Genomic DNA, 19018 nt, shown 5'->3' on the forward strand with positions numbered 1-19018 from the left:
TCAGATCTCCTCTGCCAAGCTGAGAAGAAAGTCTGAGAGCAGTTTTGCTGAGCAGAGACAAATATCCTTCTGGGCACAGGGTAAAATGCCAGTGACATGGGGCTTAAATATCTCAGTTATGTTGCATTTTTTATACAGCCCTAGACTGTACTTTTACTTGGCTGTGTTTCTGTGCTACTGCCACTTTCATAACCTTTACCTCATGAACACCATGACAGCACAACTTCCAGTGATGGAAAGGTGCTGCTGCTGATTCACTGGGGGGTTGAATTAGAAATCCTGCTCTACTCATTATTGGAGAACTAAATGTTATCTCCATTATGCAAATCTTTGCCCCATTCAGTAGGTAAGTGAAAACCTAGGACAGGTTTCAGTATGCATTGAATGACTGAGCTGAATTCCTAACATTCCTCACAGTTATTCCTAAGGTCTATCTAATCATGTTTCTAATTAGCTTCGAGAGGAAAGAATGAACAAGCTGTTTCTATGACAGCAAGGATCTCAAAGGATAGAAGTAAAAAGGAGTTACATCTATATTTAGAAGAGTCTTTACCTGAAAAGATTCTTCCCCAGCTTGCTTAGATTATTTTTCAGAAACAAAACCATCTTCCCTATACATGAAACTCATGGGGATGAAATTTTGCTCGAAGACAATACTAACACCTCACAGGAAAGATAACAGTCATGTAAAAACTCCACAAAATTTGGCAAGCTTGACCCAACTTCATTTTTGATACCATACAGAGATTCTATACAGAGTCTATGCAGTGCTTTCACCCACATAGTTCTGAGCCATATGGTCCTTACACTGAACCATGGGTCACAAAATGAAGCTTTACTGAACAGTAAAAAAAGCCACCCAGCTTAAAGGCAACACAGCATTCAGTGATGACTCCTGGGGGAGTGCCATTTTTGACACAACACCAGGATGTGGGTATCAAATAATTTACCTTGAATGTAGCAAAGGCATCAGAACAATCAGCAGGCACAGCATTAATCTAAACTTGACTGTAGTACTCGGAAAGGACAGAAAGAACTGGAAGGATTTCAAAAGTGAGTTTTAAATTTATCTTTCTATTTACTGGTGGTGATCATGCTAGATAGTGGTTTTGTCTCCAAGAGAAGGCAGGGAGAGAAAAGGTTACACATTTCACAAGAACTGTATGTAATACATGATTAATTTGAGTTTTAAATGGTTGCATAAAAGGCCTTGGGCTATAAAGATGAAGAACATTAGTGAAATGTAAATCTGTATTGAATTAAAGATTCTTTGCAGACTTAATCACTGTTGTGAATCCTGTTACAAACAGACCAAGGATTAATTATATCCTTTACTGAACAATAAAAAAAGCCAGCCAGCTTGCAGGCAACACAGCACTCGGCGATGACTGAGGGAGTGCCACTGTGCCACAACGCTATGATGCAGGTATCAAACAATTTACCTTGAATGTAGCAAAGGCATCAGAAGCTATATCAAATGTTGACAGTTCCACATATTTAAAAAAATCTCTGAACTGCTCTGAAAAAAGAATGATTTTGGCCAAGGGTTCATGCCGGATGCACTCTCGCAGCATAATTCCACAGCGTAAGGCAATGTTTGGGGACTCGTATCTGAAGGGTGAAAAAAAAACAAAAGAGGAAAGATAAAAACATAGAGATAAAAACGTAGAGGGATAAAGATAAGCAGGTACTTTTCCAGCAACGGGGAGCTTTGTAGCAGAGGGGCCACAGCACCCGGCCGGCAGCTCCCAGCCACACCGCTGCGCCCAGCTTCAGGACCTCAGCCCAAAGCTGAGGGGCAGACACACAGAGAAGGCTGCTGGTGTTCCCCCTCTCCATCCTCTGCCTCCCCAGGCCACAGCACAGTTTGGTGTAAATGTGCATGACAGCTCCTCTCTGCAGAAAGACCAAGGGGAGTGCAAATCTTTCAACAGAGCTCCTTCGTCCTTTAGGATTGATGAGAAAGTGAAGCCCAGACAACACAACATTCTCCCTTTGCAGATTGAATTCTGAGCTCCACAGTTTATCCAAGAAAAATGTAACACTTCATGATCATTGAACACCTCCCACTCCTCTTCTAGAGAATCTCTCTCTAGAATATTAATGCCCAATAAGGAAGGCAGGAAGAGTCTATGCAGGCAGTCTACACAGGATTAAGTTTTCTGTAGCTCTGAAGATCTTTTGGGAAGTTTAGGAGGAATTCTACTCAATCCCTCCTCTGCAGAAGCTGCAACTTTGTTCAGGAGACTTTGTTCCTCAAGTTACAATCCCATTATGGCACAGGCATTGCAAGAGCCAGAGGCCAGCACATTTCTTGGTCTTGGGAAGGGTGGGAAGGAGGGAGGGAGAGAGGGAAGCCAGATCATCTTCTATTTCTGTAAAGTCTTTATTCTTTTAAAGCTGAAATTAATCTGAAACAAAACTGTTAGAAAAACAATTAAAAAACAAACAAACAAAAAAAACACATACACAACAAGGAAAAAAAAAGAAAATAATTAAATCAAACTGTCAGGAAGGCCTTCAAATGAACTTCTTCCAACAATACACAGCCATGTGAAAGTGATGAAGTCCAAGGGGACAGAGAGCACATTCTGTTTCAATAAGCTGGCCCTGCTGTATCAGAACAGGGTATTATCACTTGGAGCTTATCAGCATCATTTTTCCTTTGTACAATTAATTCCTATCACTAGGCCAGAAGAGAAGAAAAAAAAGAAGAAAAAAAAACCACACAAAATGCCATCTGTGCTGTGAGTGGGCCTTCAAATTTACCACCAGCTTGCAATTGAAAAGAATGGTAGTGTTTCACCAGCATACCAGAGCTGCATGCTTCAACCTGAGGTCAACAATGGCTGGTTTCATCAAAAAAAGAACTGCTGTTCCAAACAGGCCAGTGAAACTTCCCACCCTCAAGGAAATGCAGGCACTCCAGCCTCTGTTTGTTTCCTTTTGGGAAACACTTGCCCATGTGAATTTCTGACTCTTTAGGCAAGGGAGATGTGCTGCTGTTTCCCATTGAGGCACACCTCTCCTCAACTCCATTAACAGGACTGCAAATTTTCAAGGAAAAAGAGGAGGAGTTGCTCCTAGGAATGCAGCCAGGAAAATATTTAGGAGTTGGCTAAGGAATATTTTGGTTGGAATAAAAGCAAATGACATTGTTTCCAGCACAATAATGTTTTAAAAGCATAAGTATCAACAGAATCATTCTTAGTCAGATGTGCCATTATCTGGAAGTGGGTTATGGACCTTTGGCTGTTCTCATAAGAGAGGGAAGTTGGGTTTGGCTCCTGGAATATGCCTGGAAGAAGCTTTAAAGGCTGCCCAGTCATAACTGGCATGTTCTCTGCACCCGCAGTTACATGCAAAGCCACCAGGAAGGAGTGACAAATGTGTTTCAAAATCACTTCTAATGAGCAATTAGTGCTTTATGCTGATGTATTCCCACAGCAGGAAAAACAAAATACTGAGTTCTTCCCTGTTTGGATGAACTTACAACCTAAAGAAACCCCCCACATACTGGCTACAGGGGCAACCAGAAGAAGAAATAATGGACTTGAAATATTTCAAAACACTTATTATGGGGGCTGAAAGAGGCAAGACTGAGAGCAGAGATAGATCTCAGTGCAAAGGGAATCAGACTTGCAAAGTACAAAGTAGGGAGGAGCACAGGCAGATTAGGAAGGCACTGAGCCTGGGAGACACAAGGACTTGACAAAAAGCTCTATTCTGATCTAATGATGCACTAATTTCTATAGTCTGAGTTTATCCTTGGATAAACTCAAAGGGAATTCTGCCCTTTCAGCCAATATACCATCACAGGTTTAAAGGCACTGGGATATGAAGAGGTCATCACAAAACAGATCAGAGCAGTGACTAAGTACATCAGAGGTAGGATGTTGCATGATATATATTCACAAAGGAGCTCTTAAATTTGTCACTTGTGAGAAACAGTGCAAGTGCCACAAACTTCAAGTCCTCTCCAGTCACTGTACTCGAGGGAAAATAATTTAAATGCCAAAAGACCAAAGTTAGTTCTGGGCTAATCCAATATGCTGACACCAGAGAAATAATTTGGCCCAAATATATCTGGTACTCTTCACACACCAAACACTGCATTAATCTGAAATCCTACTCCTACACACAGAAAATAAGATGCTATTAAAGCAAGTCCTCATGCAGCAGAAAGGTCAATTAACCTCCCAAAATAAAACCAAAATAAAGTAGTGAATTATGTGCTGCATGTTTTTTTCTGAAGCTGAGAAGCTGGAAGGAAGTAGCCAGCAAGTAAAACGAAGCCTAAAAGGTAAGAACAGTTATCTGAAGCTGGCAGTGCTGCTGGAGCATTAGGCAGGAAACACTGGGCGGGAGCTCTGGTTCAGGAGCCTTCCCACTCAACAGAGCTCACATTATGCAACAAAAAAGCAACCTTTTGTTGATGCTGTTGGGAACTGACTGTCAGGGGGCAGAGGAAATTTTGCATCCAACACAAGTGAAACAATGACAAGCCTTCACTATAGTCCCAGGCTGTTTCTTTTAGAGTCATGATAGATTATTTTTTTTTCTCTCTCTGGATAATGTCACCCAACAAACACTGAAAGGTACAAGCCAGCCAAATCCACTTCCCTTTTGTTGAAGCAGATTTTGATTTCATATATTCCACAGAATCAGAGAACAGTTCAGGTTGGAAGGGACCTTAAAGATCACTTAGATCCAACCCCCCTGCCACAAGCAGGCACCCTCTCACTAGACCAGGTGGCTCAAATCCAACCTGGCCTTGAACACCTCCATTGATGGGGCACCCACAACTTCTCTGGGCAACCTGTTCTAATTAACCTTGCATTAAAGAAAGAGGAAAAGGTGTCCTGAAATCACATTTTCCAGAGGAGGTGTCTCACTTGAAGCACGTGTTCCCCACTCCCACAGCTGACTGCACAAAAGCCCTGCACACTGCCTGCTTGCCCAGGGCCCTGCCCTTGCTGTAGGCACATATTTTATACATATTTTATATCCCAGCAGCAGGATACAGGCAGGTAAGGCACCATCACGTTTGACATCATCACTCTGTTCTGCAGCAGCTGCTCAGATGCCATCAGGGGGACAGGACTGTCTCCTGGACTACTGCTGATGAATTCAACAGCACTCTCCAACAAGAAACTCCAGAAATGGCAATTCTGATACAGCACAGTGCTGTGGAGAGATAGATAGCCAAGAAATCAAGACCAAGGAGCCTGAGGACCAAACATGGACATGCTGCTGCATGCAGCAGCAATCTCCAAAAAAACACCTCAGTGTTGCCATTTAAATACATCCACTGCCTCAGGTCACCAAGAGTAAAACCTCTGTCAGCAGCACATCCACAGAGCATGAAATCTTTACTTTCACCTTAATATTATTGGTTATTCCAGTTGCCAAACAGTATCTGAGACATGAGCCAAAAATACTCTAGCTTTAAATAAAGCCCAGACATATGGTCGGGATACATGGGCAACCTGCAAAAACAAAATGAGTGAAAAACAACAAAAAAAGCAAAGAAAGAGAGAGAAAAAGCAAGAAAATGATCCTATCTATATATGAAGTTGAAAACAGTTGTACAACTTAACGACAACTGAGATAATTATCACTGCTGTCCTGAAATGACTAGTTGAAGATTATATAAATAGTGAATTTTAATGAACAAATAAACCCACAGTCCATTTAACTAGATTACTGGGTGTGTTTCTTGAGGAAGCTGGTGTTGAGCAACAGAAAACAAGTCAAGAGTTTCAAAATGGAAGGAAAATCACAACAAATCACTGTACTTGTAAGAGCAAGAGCTAGCTCAGCCCCACCACCCTGCCTGTGAGGAAGGGGAAGGTCCACACCTCCTCCTCCAGCAGCAACCACAAGCATTGCCACCACCTTCAACCACAAGCTCATGGCTCTTCAAATCCCCAGCACCAGCCAGTACTCTGGGTTACTTTTTTCCCTCCTCAGCTGAGGTGGAATGTGGTCAGTTTTGAAGGCAATAACTATTTCAGAGGACTCCTGTGCCCACCCCTCTCCTTGCTCAGGTCTGCCTTGGGAAAGGGGGAGGCTGGTGGAATGGAATTTCACCCTTGCTGCAGCCTTGCTGAGCACAAACCTTAGATTGTGCTTAATTATTTGCCTAAAACATGGTAAAAAAGCAAATCTTGAACCTCAAGAGCAAGAAGGATACAAAGAAAATTCATTTTCTTAAAACACATTAGTTTAAAAGGCTTGTATCATGTTTTTGAATGGCTCTTACTACTGTGACTATACAACTACTATGAAAGTCCACACTTTCATATTGATCAGCTAATAAATGCACTTATTTCTCCATCAGTTACTTAATCCCAATCACATAATATTCTCCTTTCCTTAGGGAAAAATAAACAGCATCCTGAAGCCAACAGAAAAGTGAGCAGAATACTGTAGGCTTCAAGGGCTGGAAAAGCAAAGTTCTCACTGAGTTGAAGGTGCTTTTAATCTCAAGTAACAGGGACAGAAACCCCAAAAGTTTTAGGCCAACATTTGTGCACTCCAGAATGCAACCACAGCTGATGTCCTCTCCACACAGCAACCTACTCCTTCTTCTCTGCCAACTTATCTCAGGAACCACCAGGTTACAGCCAACCACCGACTCCCTCAAAGGTTATAAGAAAAAAGATTTTGTGCTGAAAGCTGGGGAATTCATTACAGAATTAATCTGAAGTTCACATGTGGCTGCAAACACTGGAGAAGTCTGTCCCACAGACACTGTAAGTTGCTCCTGCCATGCAAAAAGTCTAAACAAAACTCAGCAGCTGTCAACAATGCTGCGAGTTCAGGACAAGAACTGAAGTACACAGGGCATGGGGAGCAGTCAGAAGGAAAAAATCAGCACATCATTATTCCAACATGAAGTTTTAGCAAAGAAATAACAGCCAAATAAAATAATCTAGTCATTTAAAAGTATACAGTTAAATAGAAAGAAAGTCAGTGTGGAAAAAAAAAAGCAAACACACACAAGAAGAAATCTGGAAGAAAATCTGGCAGAAAATCTGAAAAGTCTTTTTTTGTTTTTTAAACTAAAAGTGAGAGAGTAGATCAACTGCAATGCCAGCATGTTCCAGGCACTGCTCTTCAGTGACAACCAAATTAAAGCACCTACCCTTTTAGGAGCATGAAGAGGATATGTGGATGGGCACTGATGTATTCCACAGTGGGGCTGCGTGTGCCAATCTGCCTTCTCAGGATGTTGTTAAATATCTGGGAAACGTCCTTTTTGCCCTGTTAAAGAAGCAAAACATACCTTCAGCTGGAAAAAAAACATGAACAAATGAATGTTTACTATAACCTTCTTTTAAAGTAGACATGAAACTGAAAACCAAACAAGTCAGCCTCTTTGTGCAGGCTCTCTGCAGCCCCACCACCTCACACTTGCTGCTTCTTCAATGCCACAAGAAGGCTTCTTCTGTGGGGTGGCTCTGAAGACTGCCAGTCCCTCCACTCCATTTACACCTTTGTTTTCCTAAATGAAGATGCACATCTATCTTAAATAGCAACATTCAAGTACCAGACAAGCCAGCCACCACCCTGAGCCCAACATGCTTTTGCAGTGCCTGCTGTGTCCTAACTGAAGCTGTCGAGCTGGTACCAAGCACACTGCCCCACAACCCAGACTTACAAGGCTTTAATTATTCAAATGCAATCAATGCCAAGTGTGATTACATTTTTTTAAATCTGGGTTAAATTTGAAACTCAGTTCATTCCTTCACCATGAAGAATAAATAATTACTACTGAGAAAACAGCTACATCACATAGATATCTCCACTTTAGTCACAGCTAAGATCCTTCACTTTGCCCTAATTTTCTCCTGTGTGGACACATCTGCACAATCACTTCTGGTCTTCAAATGCTTCCCTGTGCAAACAGCTTTTCAGAAGGTCTTTCCAAATTATGTTCTATTTAACCACAGAGTTTGCCAATACCTCTTGCATTAGAAGTCCTCTTCCTCCCCCACTACTTTCCTCCCTGGCCACAGGAGACAAACTGATGTGTGAAATTAGTGGAAGGGGAAGATTGCTGCACTAATGACCAGTAACCAAGGCAGTGAGTCAACAGCAGGTCACTATGCACAGGGCAAGCTGAAGCAAAAGGTTACTTATCATCTGTACATGCTCATTGATCTGTCTCCAGAGGACAAACATTCCTTGGTGGAGAGCTCAGTGAATGTCTGAAGTCAAGGGGCAGATATTTTCACAGAGAGGGAAATTCCCTGGTTTCACCTCTGCAAATAAATCACCCCTGAGAAACACCAAATATTCTGCTTTCCTGCTTGTTCCAGCCCAGCTGGCTCGGACACTTGGGGACTCAGGGAATTAAACAGGATAATCAAATCAGAGCAGGCCAGTCCATCTGCCTTTGTCTGCAGCACTTTTGACCCTTGGACATTCTCTTAATTATGCCAACTATAAAGTCATCCCATTCTCCTCTGTCTCTGCATCACCCATAACGTAAGGCCTGGATTCCCTTGATCCCCAGTGACCTCAGCAGTTACTTCAAGATGAAAAAAACCCAGGCAGAGAAGAGCTGTTGAAAGAATGAGGTGAAGATGGCCAAAATTTAAGTGATCCTCTCTGCTATGCTGAATTTTATATTTGTTCCTTCATATTAGGGGCACTGCAGCATTATATCCAATAGCAGAGAGGAAAGAGATACCTCTGTGTCTACTTCTGCCCCACTTCTCACTTGGATCTGCAATTCAATTCTGCCTTATAATAAAATACAGATAGCCACTGAAGCACAAGATAAGGTAGCATTGAAAGAGAGAGTGGCTAGACAAGGACCAAAAGCTTCAGATGATGCCATTATATAAATAACAAATCACATAACACCTATTCCATAATTTAGCTCCTGTTTCAAGACACAGGGAAAGCTTCTAACATCACCAGCCCTGGCCTTGTGGAATTTACTGCCTCTTTTAGGGGCTTTACAGCTTGTGAACCTTTAAGCTTACACACAGTAACATCTATTTTCTTAGGTTGCTTTTCCTCCATGCACATTTTCACCAGCTCTTCAGAGTTCAACAATAAATTCCATATTTAAAATTTAAAAAAAATCCAGTTTGATCTTGACTCTGGGCTGCTGCCCAAACCCAGCTTTAGTGCTTCATACTAAAGGCACTTTGTGACATGGTTTAGTGGCCATGGTAGTGTTTGGTTGATGGTTGGACTTGATGTTCTTAGAGGTCTTTTCCAAGCTGAAGGATTCTGTGATTCTATGGGGAGACAGAGAGTCAGGACAAAACAAAGCAACCTACATAAACATTCTCTTCAGAGGTCAGATTTTTAAGTAATTTATGATTTTGCTTTCTACCATTACAGAGAGATTAAAAAAAAAAATCATTTGCATGGTATAAAGTGATGATGTTGCTCTTTTAACAAATAAATCTAAATGCCAGCTGGGGCCACCAACACAACAAAATGGAAGCAGAAAAGTTGGTAAGCTGAAAAAGTCAATGAGAGCACACAGATAGTTCAGCCATGTGCTGCTGTCTTCTTGTTCAATGCCATTTTGTTCCTCCTGTTTTGCCAAAGGAGCAGGTACAACAGCTTTGAGAGGTGACTGAAAAGGTTTTATCATGGAAAAATCTATTTTGCAGTAAAGGTTCTTAGAATTGTTTGTAGTAACACTAATTCAGCAACAGTTTATTTCCTTCAGCACTTACATTTGAGGGCTGTGGGTTCAACATGTCCATACAGAATTTTGTAACAGCAATACAGACTGCCAGGTAGCTAAAAAATGCAGCAGTCTCCCTCCTGTAGGGTATTTGCTAACAGTATCTTCTTCTCCTCCCTCTCCTTCTTAAAAACAACAAATAAATTAGTGGATTTTTAGGGTTTTGGTTTGTGGGGGTTTGTGTTTGGGTTTTTTTTTTTTAATTAATATATTGACCAGTAACCAGGGGTGGCAAGGAGAAGACAAATGAAAGGATCTTGACACATTCTAGTAGAAGAAAAAAAAGAAATCTCCTGAATTTAAGACCTGAGGAGAAGCAAGAGAACTCCCCTAACAACAGCTTCAAAAGTTCATACAAAACAAAAGTCAGTCCCTTGAATCCTGGCTTAATGGGAGAGGCAAAGAAATCATAAATCTCTCATTGTTCTTCCCTTTCATTCATTCACAAAATGGAAAGAAAAGCAGCAACAAATAACTTCAATTGGGGGAGAAAACTTCTACAAGAAAGTAACTCCCAGAAAAGGTGTCTCTGAGGGAATCAAACCATCTCTCCAGGGAACTGATTTTGCAATCCAGCAGCTGCCCTGCCCTAGAGGTTGGGCACTGCTCCTGCCCCAGGCCTCAGCAGCAGAGGATTGGTTCCTGGGAGCTTCTCACTGCTCAGAAATGCTCCCAAACTCCTCATGAGTCACCAGCACCCGGGAGCCATGGAAATCATGGGACTCAGAGCAGCAGCCCTTGGGGACCACTGTCCCAGCTGCCTGGAGACCACAGGAATACTGTAATGACCTGCCAGGGACAAAGCTTCTTCCCAGTCTCTGCCACCCGAAGGCCAGTTCAAATGGTTCATATTTTTCCTGAATTATTGGAATCTTTCCTACCACAACTCTTCCTGTCCTTAATTATAGGCAAGCTCAGTGGTCTTATTAGTTGTCTGCTAAGTTTTTTGGCTTTAAGAACAGAGCTAGCAAGGAGTTCCATAGAATATTTAATTTTATATATACATATTAAGCTTTCTGCTGGCAACAGAAATTATATTCCTGTCTTCTTTCAATCCAAAGAATTAAGTGGGGGCAATCCAATTTACCTTGCCACTTGCAGTCAGTTTTTAACACTTTTTTTAACTCCTCTTCTCTCAACTACAACATCCTAATTTTTTTCAGTCTTTTTCACATGAGATTTTCCCATGCTTTCAATTATTTTTATTCCATGTCCCTGGACCCCTTCTAAATCAAGAACACTTTTCAGAGATAAGTTCTGACTCCAGTTGCACTGTCCCAGAGTAGGAGCTACTCTACTCACTGACGACACTGAGACCAAGGAGGTGAAAAGGTTTTTGGGTGCTGACCTACCTCAAAATCTATCAGCTGCAGGTTGGCAATAAGTGTCACGAGAAGGCCACTGTTGTACAGCTCCTGTGCCAGCTGAGCCACAATTTCTGTAGGTGGCTCCTTGTCTGTGGTCCCACACAGGATCTCCTTCATTGCTTGCAGAGATTTTGACACCTCTTCTGATGCCTGTTCACCAGCAGATAAGAGTTTCATTCAAAAAATTAAAACAGGAGAGAAAAAAGAATGGTTTATTTTAAAAGACAAGCAGCTCAAAGCTAAAGCTTTGCACCTGCAATGATCATTATCTACTGTAAAATGGTTTTACTGATTTTATATCATCCATGAGGCTGGAATACCCACACTGGATCCTGCAGGTCCTACAGAAGCACAAAGATATGTTCAATTTAAACACAACAAGATATGCCATTACTACTTAGACACAGAACAGGTAGGAGTGCCACTAACAGGTAAGAGCTTGGCACGTGTGGCAGTCAGGAGGTTTCCATCAGAGGTGACCAATAACATCCCAGTTGCCAGGGGAAACAACCACTGGCCACAGTGCAGCAGCTCTGGCTCCTCCTCTCCCCCCAGGTTTGCTCCACTTTGTATAAATAAAGACTCTGTGGAACTAAGGCATTATTTTTTCATGCCTATGTGTGCTTTAAATCCCACCTGCTCCAACCATGGGTCTGTAGAGGCAATGGCTCTTTCTGGGTTGGGGTATATTTAATACAAGTGAGACCTGCAGCAAGGCTGGTTGGATTTTTGGCAGGGAGTGGGAAGGCAGGAGGAGACAGGTTGGAAAGCAAAGCTGAGGATGACAGCAAAGTGCCAGGCAAGAGGGTGAAAGATGCTGAAGATAGGACAGCATTTCACACCTATCCTGCAAAATGCTCATTTGAAATGTGTAGCAAGGAAAAACAATAAAAATGAAGACACATACAGAAAACCTAAGAGTCATCTGTAAAAACTAACTGGACATTAATGGATGTTCAAAGCCACATCAATAATTTCAACATATCACCCACATAAACTGAAAGGAAAAGCTTTCAAATACCACCCCACCAATCTGCATAAAATAACCCCAGAGAGGCATCTCTCAAATGATGCTGATCCCTCTACATTTTAATAATGCCTTAAATAGATTTTATTCACATTAGTGAAAACAAGTGTCTAGAAATCCAAAATAAAACACAAAAAAACTCCACACAATAAAAAGCCACTTTTCACATTGCATCTACCTAGAAGATTCAAGCAAGAAGAAATCTTCTCCCCCAATCCATCAGCTTGTACCTACTCCCAGTTTTCTGCCAGTTGAGATAGGTCAGCCTGAGCAGTGTGTAATTTATGTGATTATCTGATAACTTTAACCACAGAAGTCTTGCTGCTCCTTATTGTCACTCAGCTAAAGGGCCTATTTTTACCTCAAATGTTAGTGGTATGCCACTAGAGATATCCCACAGACTGCAGATGGGATTAACAACAGGGGTGCTATCTTGGAGACCAAAGCTCTAAATCTTTGTAAGATCTGTGCAAATGTTTTCATATCCAAAGAAAAACCCATATATTTTTGGCTTTTCACCCATTCTCCTGGGCAGGGTGTGAATATCTCTGGCATTCAGTGGTTAGAAAAGAAACAATATATTTCCTTTCAAGTGTAAGCAGTCCCTTCTGATCTGCAGAAAAACGCCTGCAAGAACTCAGCTACAGGTTTAATTCTCCAAAAAGGAGGCAAAAATAGTGAAGTGCTGCAGGAGAAAATGAAACCACAGGACAGCACAGTGTTGATGGGCACAACTGGCTCCCCCAGCTGGATTTCTCTAATCATCTGCCAGCCCATTTGCTCATATTCTCAGCTTTTCTACATGCAATTTACCTTTCATGCTTAGCTTCCTCTCTCTTTCTCTCCTCTGGATAGTCTGTGGTCTGACATCCAACCTGCTACCAAAAGCTTTTCCTGGTTAAATCTATGGACTGCCCTGCAGTGCCTATCCCTCATCATCTATCTGGAGGACAACCATAAATCCCAAAGGCAGATTCTTAAATCAACAGCCACTTCTATCCACCACTTCTGACATTTCCACTTAATCTTATAGCATTTTTAGAGTAATACCTTAAGTATATAAGCAGTTTCTGGGATGGAAACTTGCTCATGACTCAGAGGAGGGGAAAAAAAAAAAAAAAGGCAATCCAAAGTTGCAAGATCTGTCCAAAATAAACAACAAAGCAAACACATTCACTCAAGCACATGGAAAATACAAGCTGACAGAAATATCACTGCAGAACAGCTTGTCAGAAGAAGCCAGACTGGTCCTGACCCTCTTGAGGAAAATTTTCAAAACCCAACAAAAACATCAGCAAGACACTCTTGCCCCCAACGATGCCACAAACAATTTCAGTGACAAAAAAAGAGAGATTTGCTAGAAACTCCAAAGTCTATTATGACTTCCTTACTACTTTTTATCTTGCATCAGTGGTAATGGCAACATATTGCTGCAATTCTCTCTTCAGCAGAAGTGACACAGTGAAGAAAAGGTTTTGTGAAATAATGAAGCACTTTATGCCATTTGCTTCATGCTTTTAATTAAACACCATCTTACATCCAGCAGATTTTCCTTTTACCTTCTAGGTGTGAGTCCTTTGCATCATGACTGAATTGATGCCATTATATCTAGAGAAGCTGGTGTGAACAGAGAGAATAAAGGGGAAGAGGAGAAAACTAAACCTAGAATCCTGAAGAGAACAGCTCACAGGCATTACATACAAATATCAAAAGTCTGACAGGCTGAACTTTGGGCAGTTTGAAATTGCAGACAGGGACAACAAAGCACAGGATGAAATGCAAGCTGATTCCCAGCACACACATCAATTCAGCATGTCTGCTGCTGACACTGCACAGAGGACAGGCTCTTGACCTCCTAAAGCAACCTGCAGGTTTCTAGTCTGCAGGCATCTCAGTTCACGACCTCCAAACTCAGGAGGATCCAATTCAACCACGGAATGCTAAAATTCAGGGTGGGCACAACGTGTCTTGCCAAATCTACCAACAGCTTCAACAAGGAGAACTGGAAACTTTATGAGTTGAAGATACTTATCTCAAGCTTGTTTTCCTTACAGATCAAAGTCTTGTTATTGTTGACCTGCAGAGATAGTTGTGGAGCTACTCAAGGAAAATGGAACACTGATGATGGATGAAATAAATTCATTTTTTGGAAGGGGGTATATTTTAGTTAAATATAAAATTGGGAAGAAGTTCTTCACTATGGGGGTGGTGAGACACTGGAACAATTGCCCAGGGAAGTTGTGGATGCTCCACTGGATGTGTTCAAGGCCAGGTTGGATGGAGCCTTGTGCAACCTGGTCTAGTGGAGGTGTCCCTGCCCACATCAAAGGTTTGGAACTAGATGATCTTTAAGGTCCTTGTGAACCCAAACCATTCTCTGATTCTATGAATTAACAGCATTATAACACAAAGAAAGGAGCTTATGAAGAAATTGTTCCCTGAAAGTCTATTAAAACCAAACAAAAAGCCTTCCCTGAAAGACCTCAAGACCCTTCTCTCTGCAGCCATATGAGGACCAGTTAATTTTGTTGCAAAGGTCCAGTCTTTATTACAGAATGGTTATCACTATGCCTATGTTAAAGCAGCACTCCAGTGCTGATCTTCCTTTCACATGGTGCTTATACTGGGTTCTTGAGTTTTTGAGTCCTAATTTGCCAGGACTAGAAGACAATTTCTGACTTTTGTTTTCTTTTTTTGGACTGATCTCTATAGAAGGGCCAAAGTGCATGACAGTGTCCTTAGGGCAGTATTTTAGCATTATTAAGGAATGGTGCAAAGCAGCTAATTTGTTCCTCTATATTCCACAATTATACAAGATGGTTCAATAAGGAGTTGATTGGGTTTTTTTTTTTTCATTAAGGGATTACAATGAAATTGTCCAAGTCTTAATTGTTTTCTGTTTTTATAAAATCTTCCAGAAAGATTTTAAAGAGTAGCATGGAAAGTCAGAGAAAAGCTCTTATCTGTTGTTCAATCCAAGTCTAAACTGTTTTCTTTCTTCCAGAAAGATTTTAAAGAGTAGCATGGAAAGTCAGGGAAAAGCTCTTTGTTGTTCAGGCAGAAAGCTGAATTTTTATTCCCATAATGACATGAGCTGGGACTTTGCATACCCAAAGGTTAAGCTGCTGGAAAGTCAGAGAAAAGCTCTTATCTGTTGTTCAAGCTGAATTTTTATTCCCATAATGACATGAGCTGGGACTTTGCATACCCAAAGGTTAAGCTGCTGTATCTGCAACCCTGCTTGTGTGTGAGACAGCAAAATAAACAAAGCAGCTCGCCTGCTTCACAAACCAAAGCTTCACACAGGCACATTTCTAAAACCCTAGAGCACACCCCAGAGATTCTTCACCAAGAGCACCCAACTTTGGCAACTTCAAGTCCTAGCTATTCCAACTGGCTTCATAAAAACTACATGTACTTGCCAACCTTGCCCTTCCCCTTCCTTAGCTACTTATGGTGATCTCATATTTATCTGACAGTGCCACATGAAGTGCTTGTGATCCAGATCTGTTATGCTTGTCAAAGAGAGAGGAAGGTGGAGCTCCTGTTACACAATGTAGATCCTCTGCATTTTCTGCTCCTCTCCAAGGAAGATTACAAAAACCAAAGGAGAAAATGATCAGGCTTTGAATAATCAACACTCAGAGCTCCTATACCTGAACCACAACATTTAAAGCTTTCAGAGGGGTTGTCTCTCTTTTACCCCTTTTTCATCAACAGGTCAGAGGTTTCACACAGATTTACATGTGTGACAGTTTAGAAGGGCTCATTCTTACTTTTATCCCCCCAGGGACTTAATATGACAGCTATGACCAACAATAACAGTGAAGAAAAGACAGACTGCAGGAAGTTTTTCCACCTTTCCAAATATTCATAAGAAAAATCCAGGATGCCTGACATCTGGCATCTGCACAGCAATCAGGAAATTCTTAATTGTTCATAATAACATGGCAAATACAATCCTACAGCTTCTGTTTGTGTACCTGCCATACCTCCAGGGAAAAAGTCTTTCTCAGCTGTTGCTTGCTTGCACAGCAACAGCCAGTAACACACACAGATGCCTGCCAGTGTGATGTTAAATACTCCAACGTGTGATTCAGTGAACTACCAGTACTCCATGCTAGATATTACAACCAAAAGCATAGAGCTCCTTGGTTTGGATTTATTTTGTTGGAAAATATTCTCACTGTGTGATTCAAACCAATTTTTCTCCTAAAAGAACAGTGCCAACACAACTTTCTCTGCATGCAACTGTAAGGACTCTGAAAAACTGAATCCAACATCTGTGTAGCTTTAGGGTCACCCCAGCTGACTTATTCTTGGTACAATTTCAGGCTAAACAGAAATATAGGAACTAACAGTGACCATTTTGGATCAGGCAACATGAACAGTGTCATTTAGCCAAGTATTATGGCCTGGTACTCAAGGAAGCTGGCAAAGACAATTTGGTCAAGCAGGCACAACACGGAAATGCCTTTTAGAAGGATGTGTGATCAAATGGAACAGACAGGTTTGCCCCACCTGCACTTAAAGGCCTCTCCCACTGTTAATCCTGCACTTAAGAAAGAACTAAAGGTTGTAAGGTCCTTAAAAATAAAAATGACCAACCAGAAGACATCAGTTTTAAACCCTTGGTTCCAGCACCTGATAGTATCTGGAGTTCCTCCCATCTCCAGAGCAATAAGAGGCCATAGCAGAACAGGGAAGCTGAAACATGAAACTCTACAAAACCCCAGGACATGCAAAACTAGAAGGGAGGAGTGCCAAGCCCTTCTTATCTCATTCACTTGGTTTCAGTGTGCAGCAATGAAGTCAAAGGCAATTTTGCAACTGACTTTGGCAGCTGAAGAAGGGTAGGCATTCGTGCTGGCAGCAGTCACACAAGCACTCTTCCATGAAAATGCACATCACGACCTCTGCCTGCACCTCCTCTCACACACCAGTCCCCAGCCACCTTCTCAGCATAGGAGCAAGCAAGGGCAACAGGACCTGATAATGGGTTTATTGTTGCTATGTAAAAAAAGCAGGACTTATTGATATAAATATTTGTGCCAGAAATCTTAAAAGTCTCTTCACTGTAGCCTTAATGAAATGCTGCTCTCCTGACCCTTCTGAACAGGACTGAATTTGTTACAGTACATGGAGATGAAACAGGGGACAGATTACAGTGACCTACTCAAACAAGCAGTCTGGTTAGATATATTTAAGTGAAAGGGGCAGAAGCTAGACACCTCAGGTGATTTTACACCCAGCTTCACTACGTTTCTCAACGCTGCAGTCTGGAGCTCTGCCTGGCAGGAAAACACTGAGCACAGCCCCCTGAACCAGCTCCAACCCACTTGGGTTCCTCTTCTGTGACAAACCCAAGTCTTGGGCCAGCTCTGCCAGAAACTGCAAATCTTTCAGCCCATCTACACCAAGCCCAAAGATCATGCCAAGTTTCAGCTGACCCCAGATCCTTTTGCTGCACTCAAATAAAAGCCTGTGACACTTTGAAGGCTTTTGCTGCAGGGTGTGTTGAGAAAATGTGACCCAACCTGTAGGCACTGGAGATGGCACTGAGTCATGGGCACCACACCCAGAGGTGTTTGGTTAGCAGCAAGGGGGTGATGTGCTCAAGGACATCCTTCAGTGCCACGCTGGATGCCACCCACACTGCTTCATGCTGACTGCACTCAGCAGCTGAACAGAAGACTCTGAGATGGCAGGATGCCTCTTTTTTTTTGTGAGGGGGCCACACATCCTTTCTATTAATGTTCTTTCATACTACCCATCAACAGAAGACATGGTGGTGTATCAGCCTGTCACGTGCTGTCTGTTCTTCCTCAGGTTCAAACATCTGTCTACTGGATCTCAGGGTTCCTCCTCTCTAGCTCCCCATTTATGTGCATTCTCTAAACACTTCATGAGTTCATGCCAGAAAGAAGGAAGAGAGTCTAAGCTCTGAAGGCTTCATTTCCTGGAGGTGTTTCTCATTAAATCCAAGCACAGTTCACTTCTACATGACCAAGGTTAACTAGTTATTGTGCTTATAGAATTCTGTAATTAAATGTAATTAATTGTTCTTCACCACATCAAAGCCTGAACGAGATGTCAGCAACTGTACATGCCATAAGGACACCTTATTTATTGCAGATATCAGAAGATGGGAGGGTGGTGGATAAAAGAAGGCTTTAGTCCACTTTTCCAGATGTCTTACTCTACTTAATCTCCCAACTGTTACATTAGATTTTCCAGTGCTACAATATCTTCTTACAAATAGATGTTATTTTAAAAAAGAAAATTAATATATTAGAAAGAACACTTCAGAGGAAGAAGAGCCACACGTGGTGGCACTTCTCAGCCTGTGGTCTGTTAACCATCAGAGTGTAGCTGAGACAATGGCAAACCTTTAAGCACACATACATCCATGCATGCAAGCAAACAACAAGCTCCACACATAAAATAAAAGAAAGAACTGAGCATTTAAACTTTGCCTATTTTTCAACTGAAATTGTTTTAAAAGCCTTATGGCAAGTTTACATATATTAATAGGTTAAAAAAAAATAAAAAAGAAAGAGGCATGGAGGAACTGGGTCAAATTCAGCCCTTCTCTAAAAAGACAGATCCTAGTGCAGCCCACAGAGTTCAGTTTAAGTATGAATGGGTCCTATCCTGTGACTGACAAAAAGCATCATTAAGAAAGAGTGCAAACTTCTGTCTGTTTTGTGTGTACATGGAAACATGTCTCAGAAAAGAGATAGTTCTCTGCATCCTACCTACCACCTTGTGTCCTCCCCCCCTCTTCCCATTACTCAAAGCCTTAATCCCCCTGCTGTAAAGTTCCCTGCACAGCTTGGTAGGAATGATCATTTCTGCATTATTTAAAAACAGCCCCTTCAAGGCACAGATGGTTCCTGCTGC

General features: G+C 41.7%; 1 protein-coding gene across 1 annotated transcript in view; it reads right to left on the reverse strand.

The window, feature by feature from the left end:
- The window catches only part of CAB39L (calcium binding protein 39-like), a 32629-nt gene that overhangs the window by 10709 nt on the left and 2902 nt on the right, over positions 1-19018 (reverse strand). The window contains exons 2-4 of the mRNA XM_008941717.1: positions 11074-11238; positions 7151-7269; positions 1443-1611 (exon numbers count right to left, since the gene is read on the reverse strand). Coding sequence (XP_008939965.1) covers positions 1443-1611; positions 7151-7269; positions 11074-11238 — 453 coding nt within the window. The remainder of the gene's footprint in view (positions 1-1442; positions 1612-7150; positions 7270-11073; positions 11239-19018) is intronic.

This window comes from Merops nubicus, unplaced genomic scaffold (assembly GCF_000691845.1).
Source record: "Merops nubicus isolate BGI_N331 unplaced genomic scaffold, ASM69184v1 scaffold9956, whole genome shotgun sequence".
Taxonomy (NCBI): Eukaryota; Metazoa; Chordata; class Aves; order Coraciiformes; family Meropidae; genus Merops; species Merops nubicus.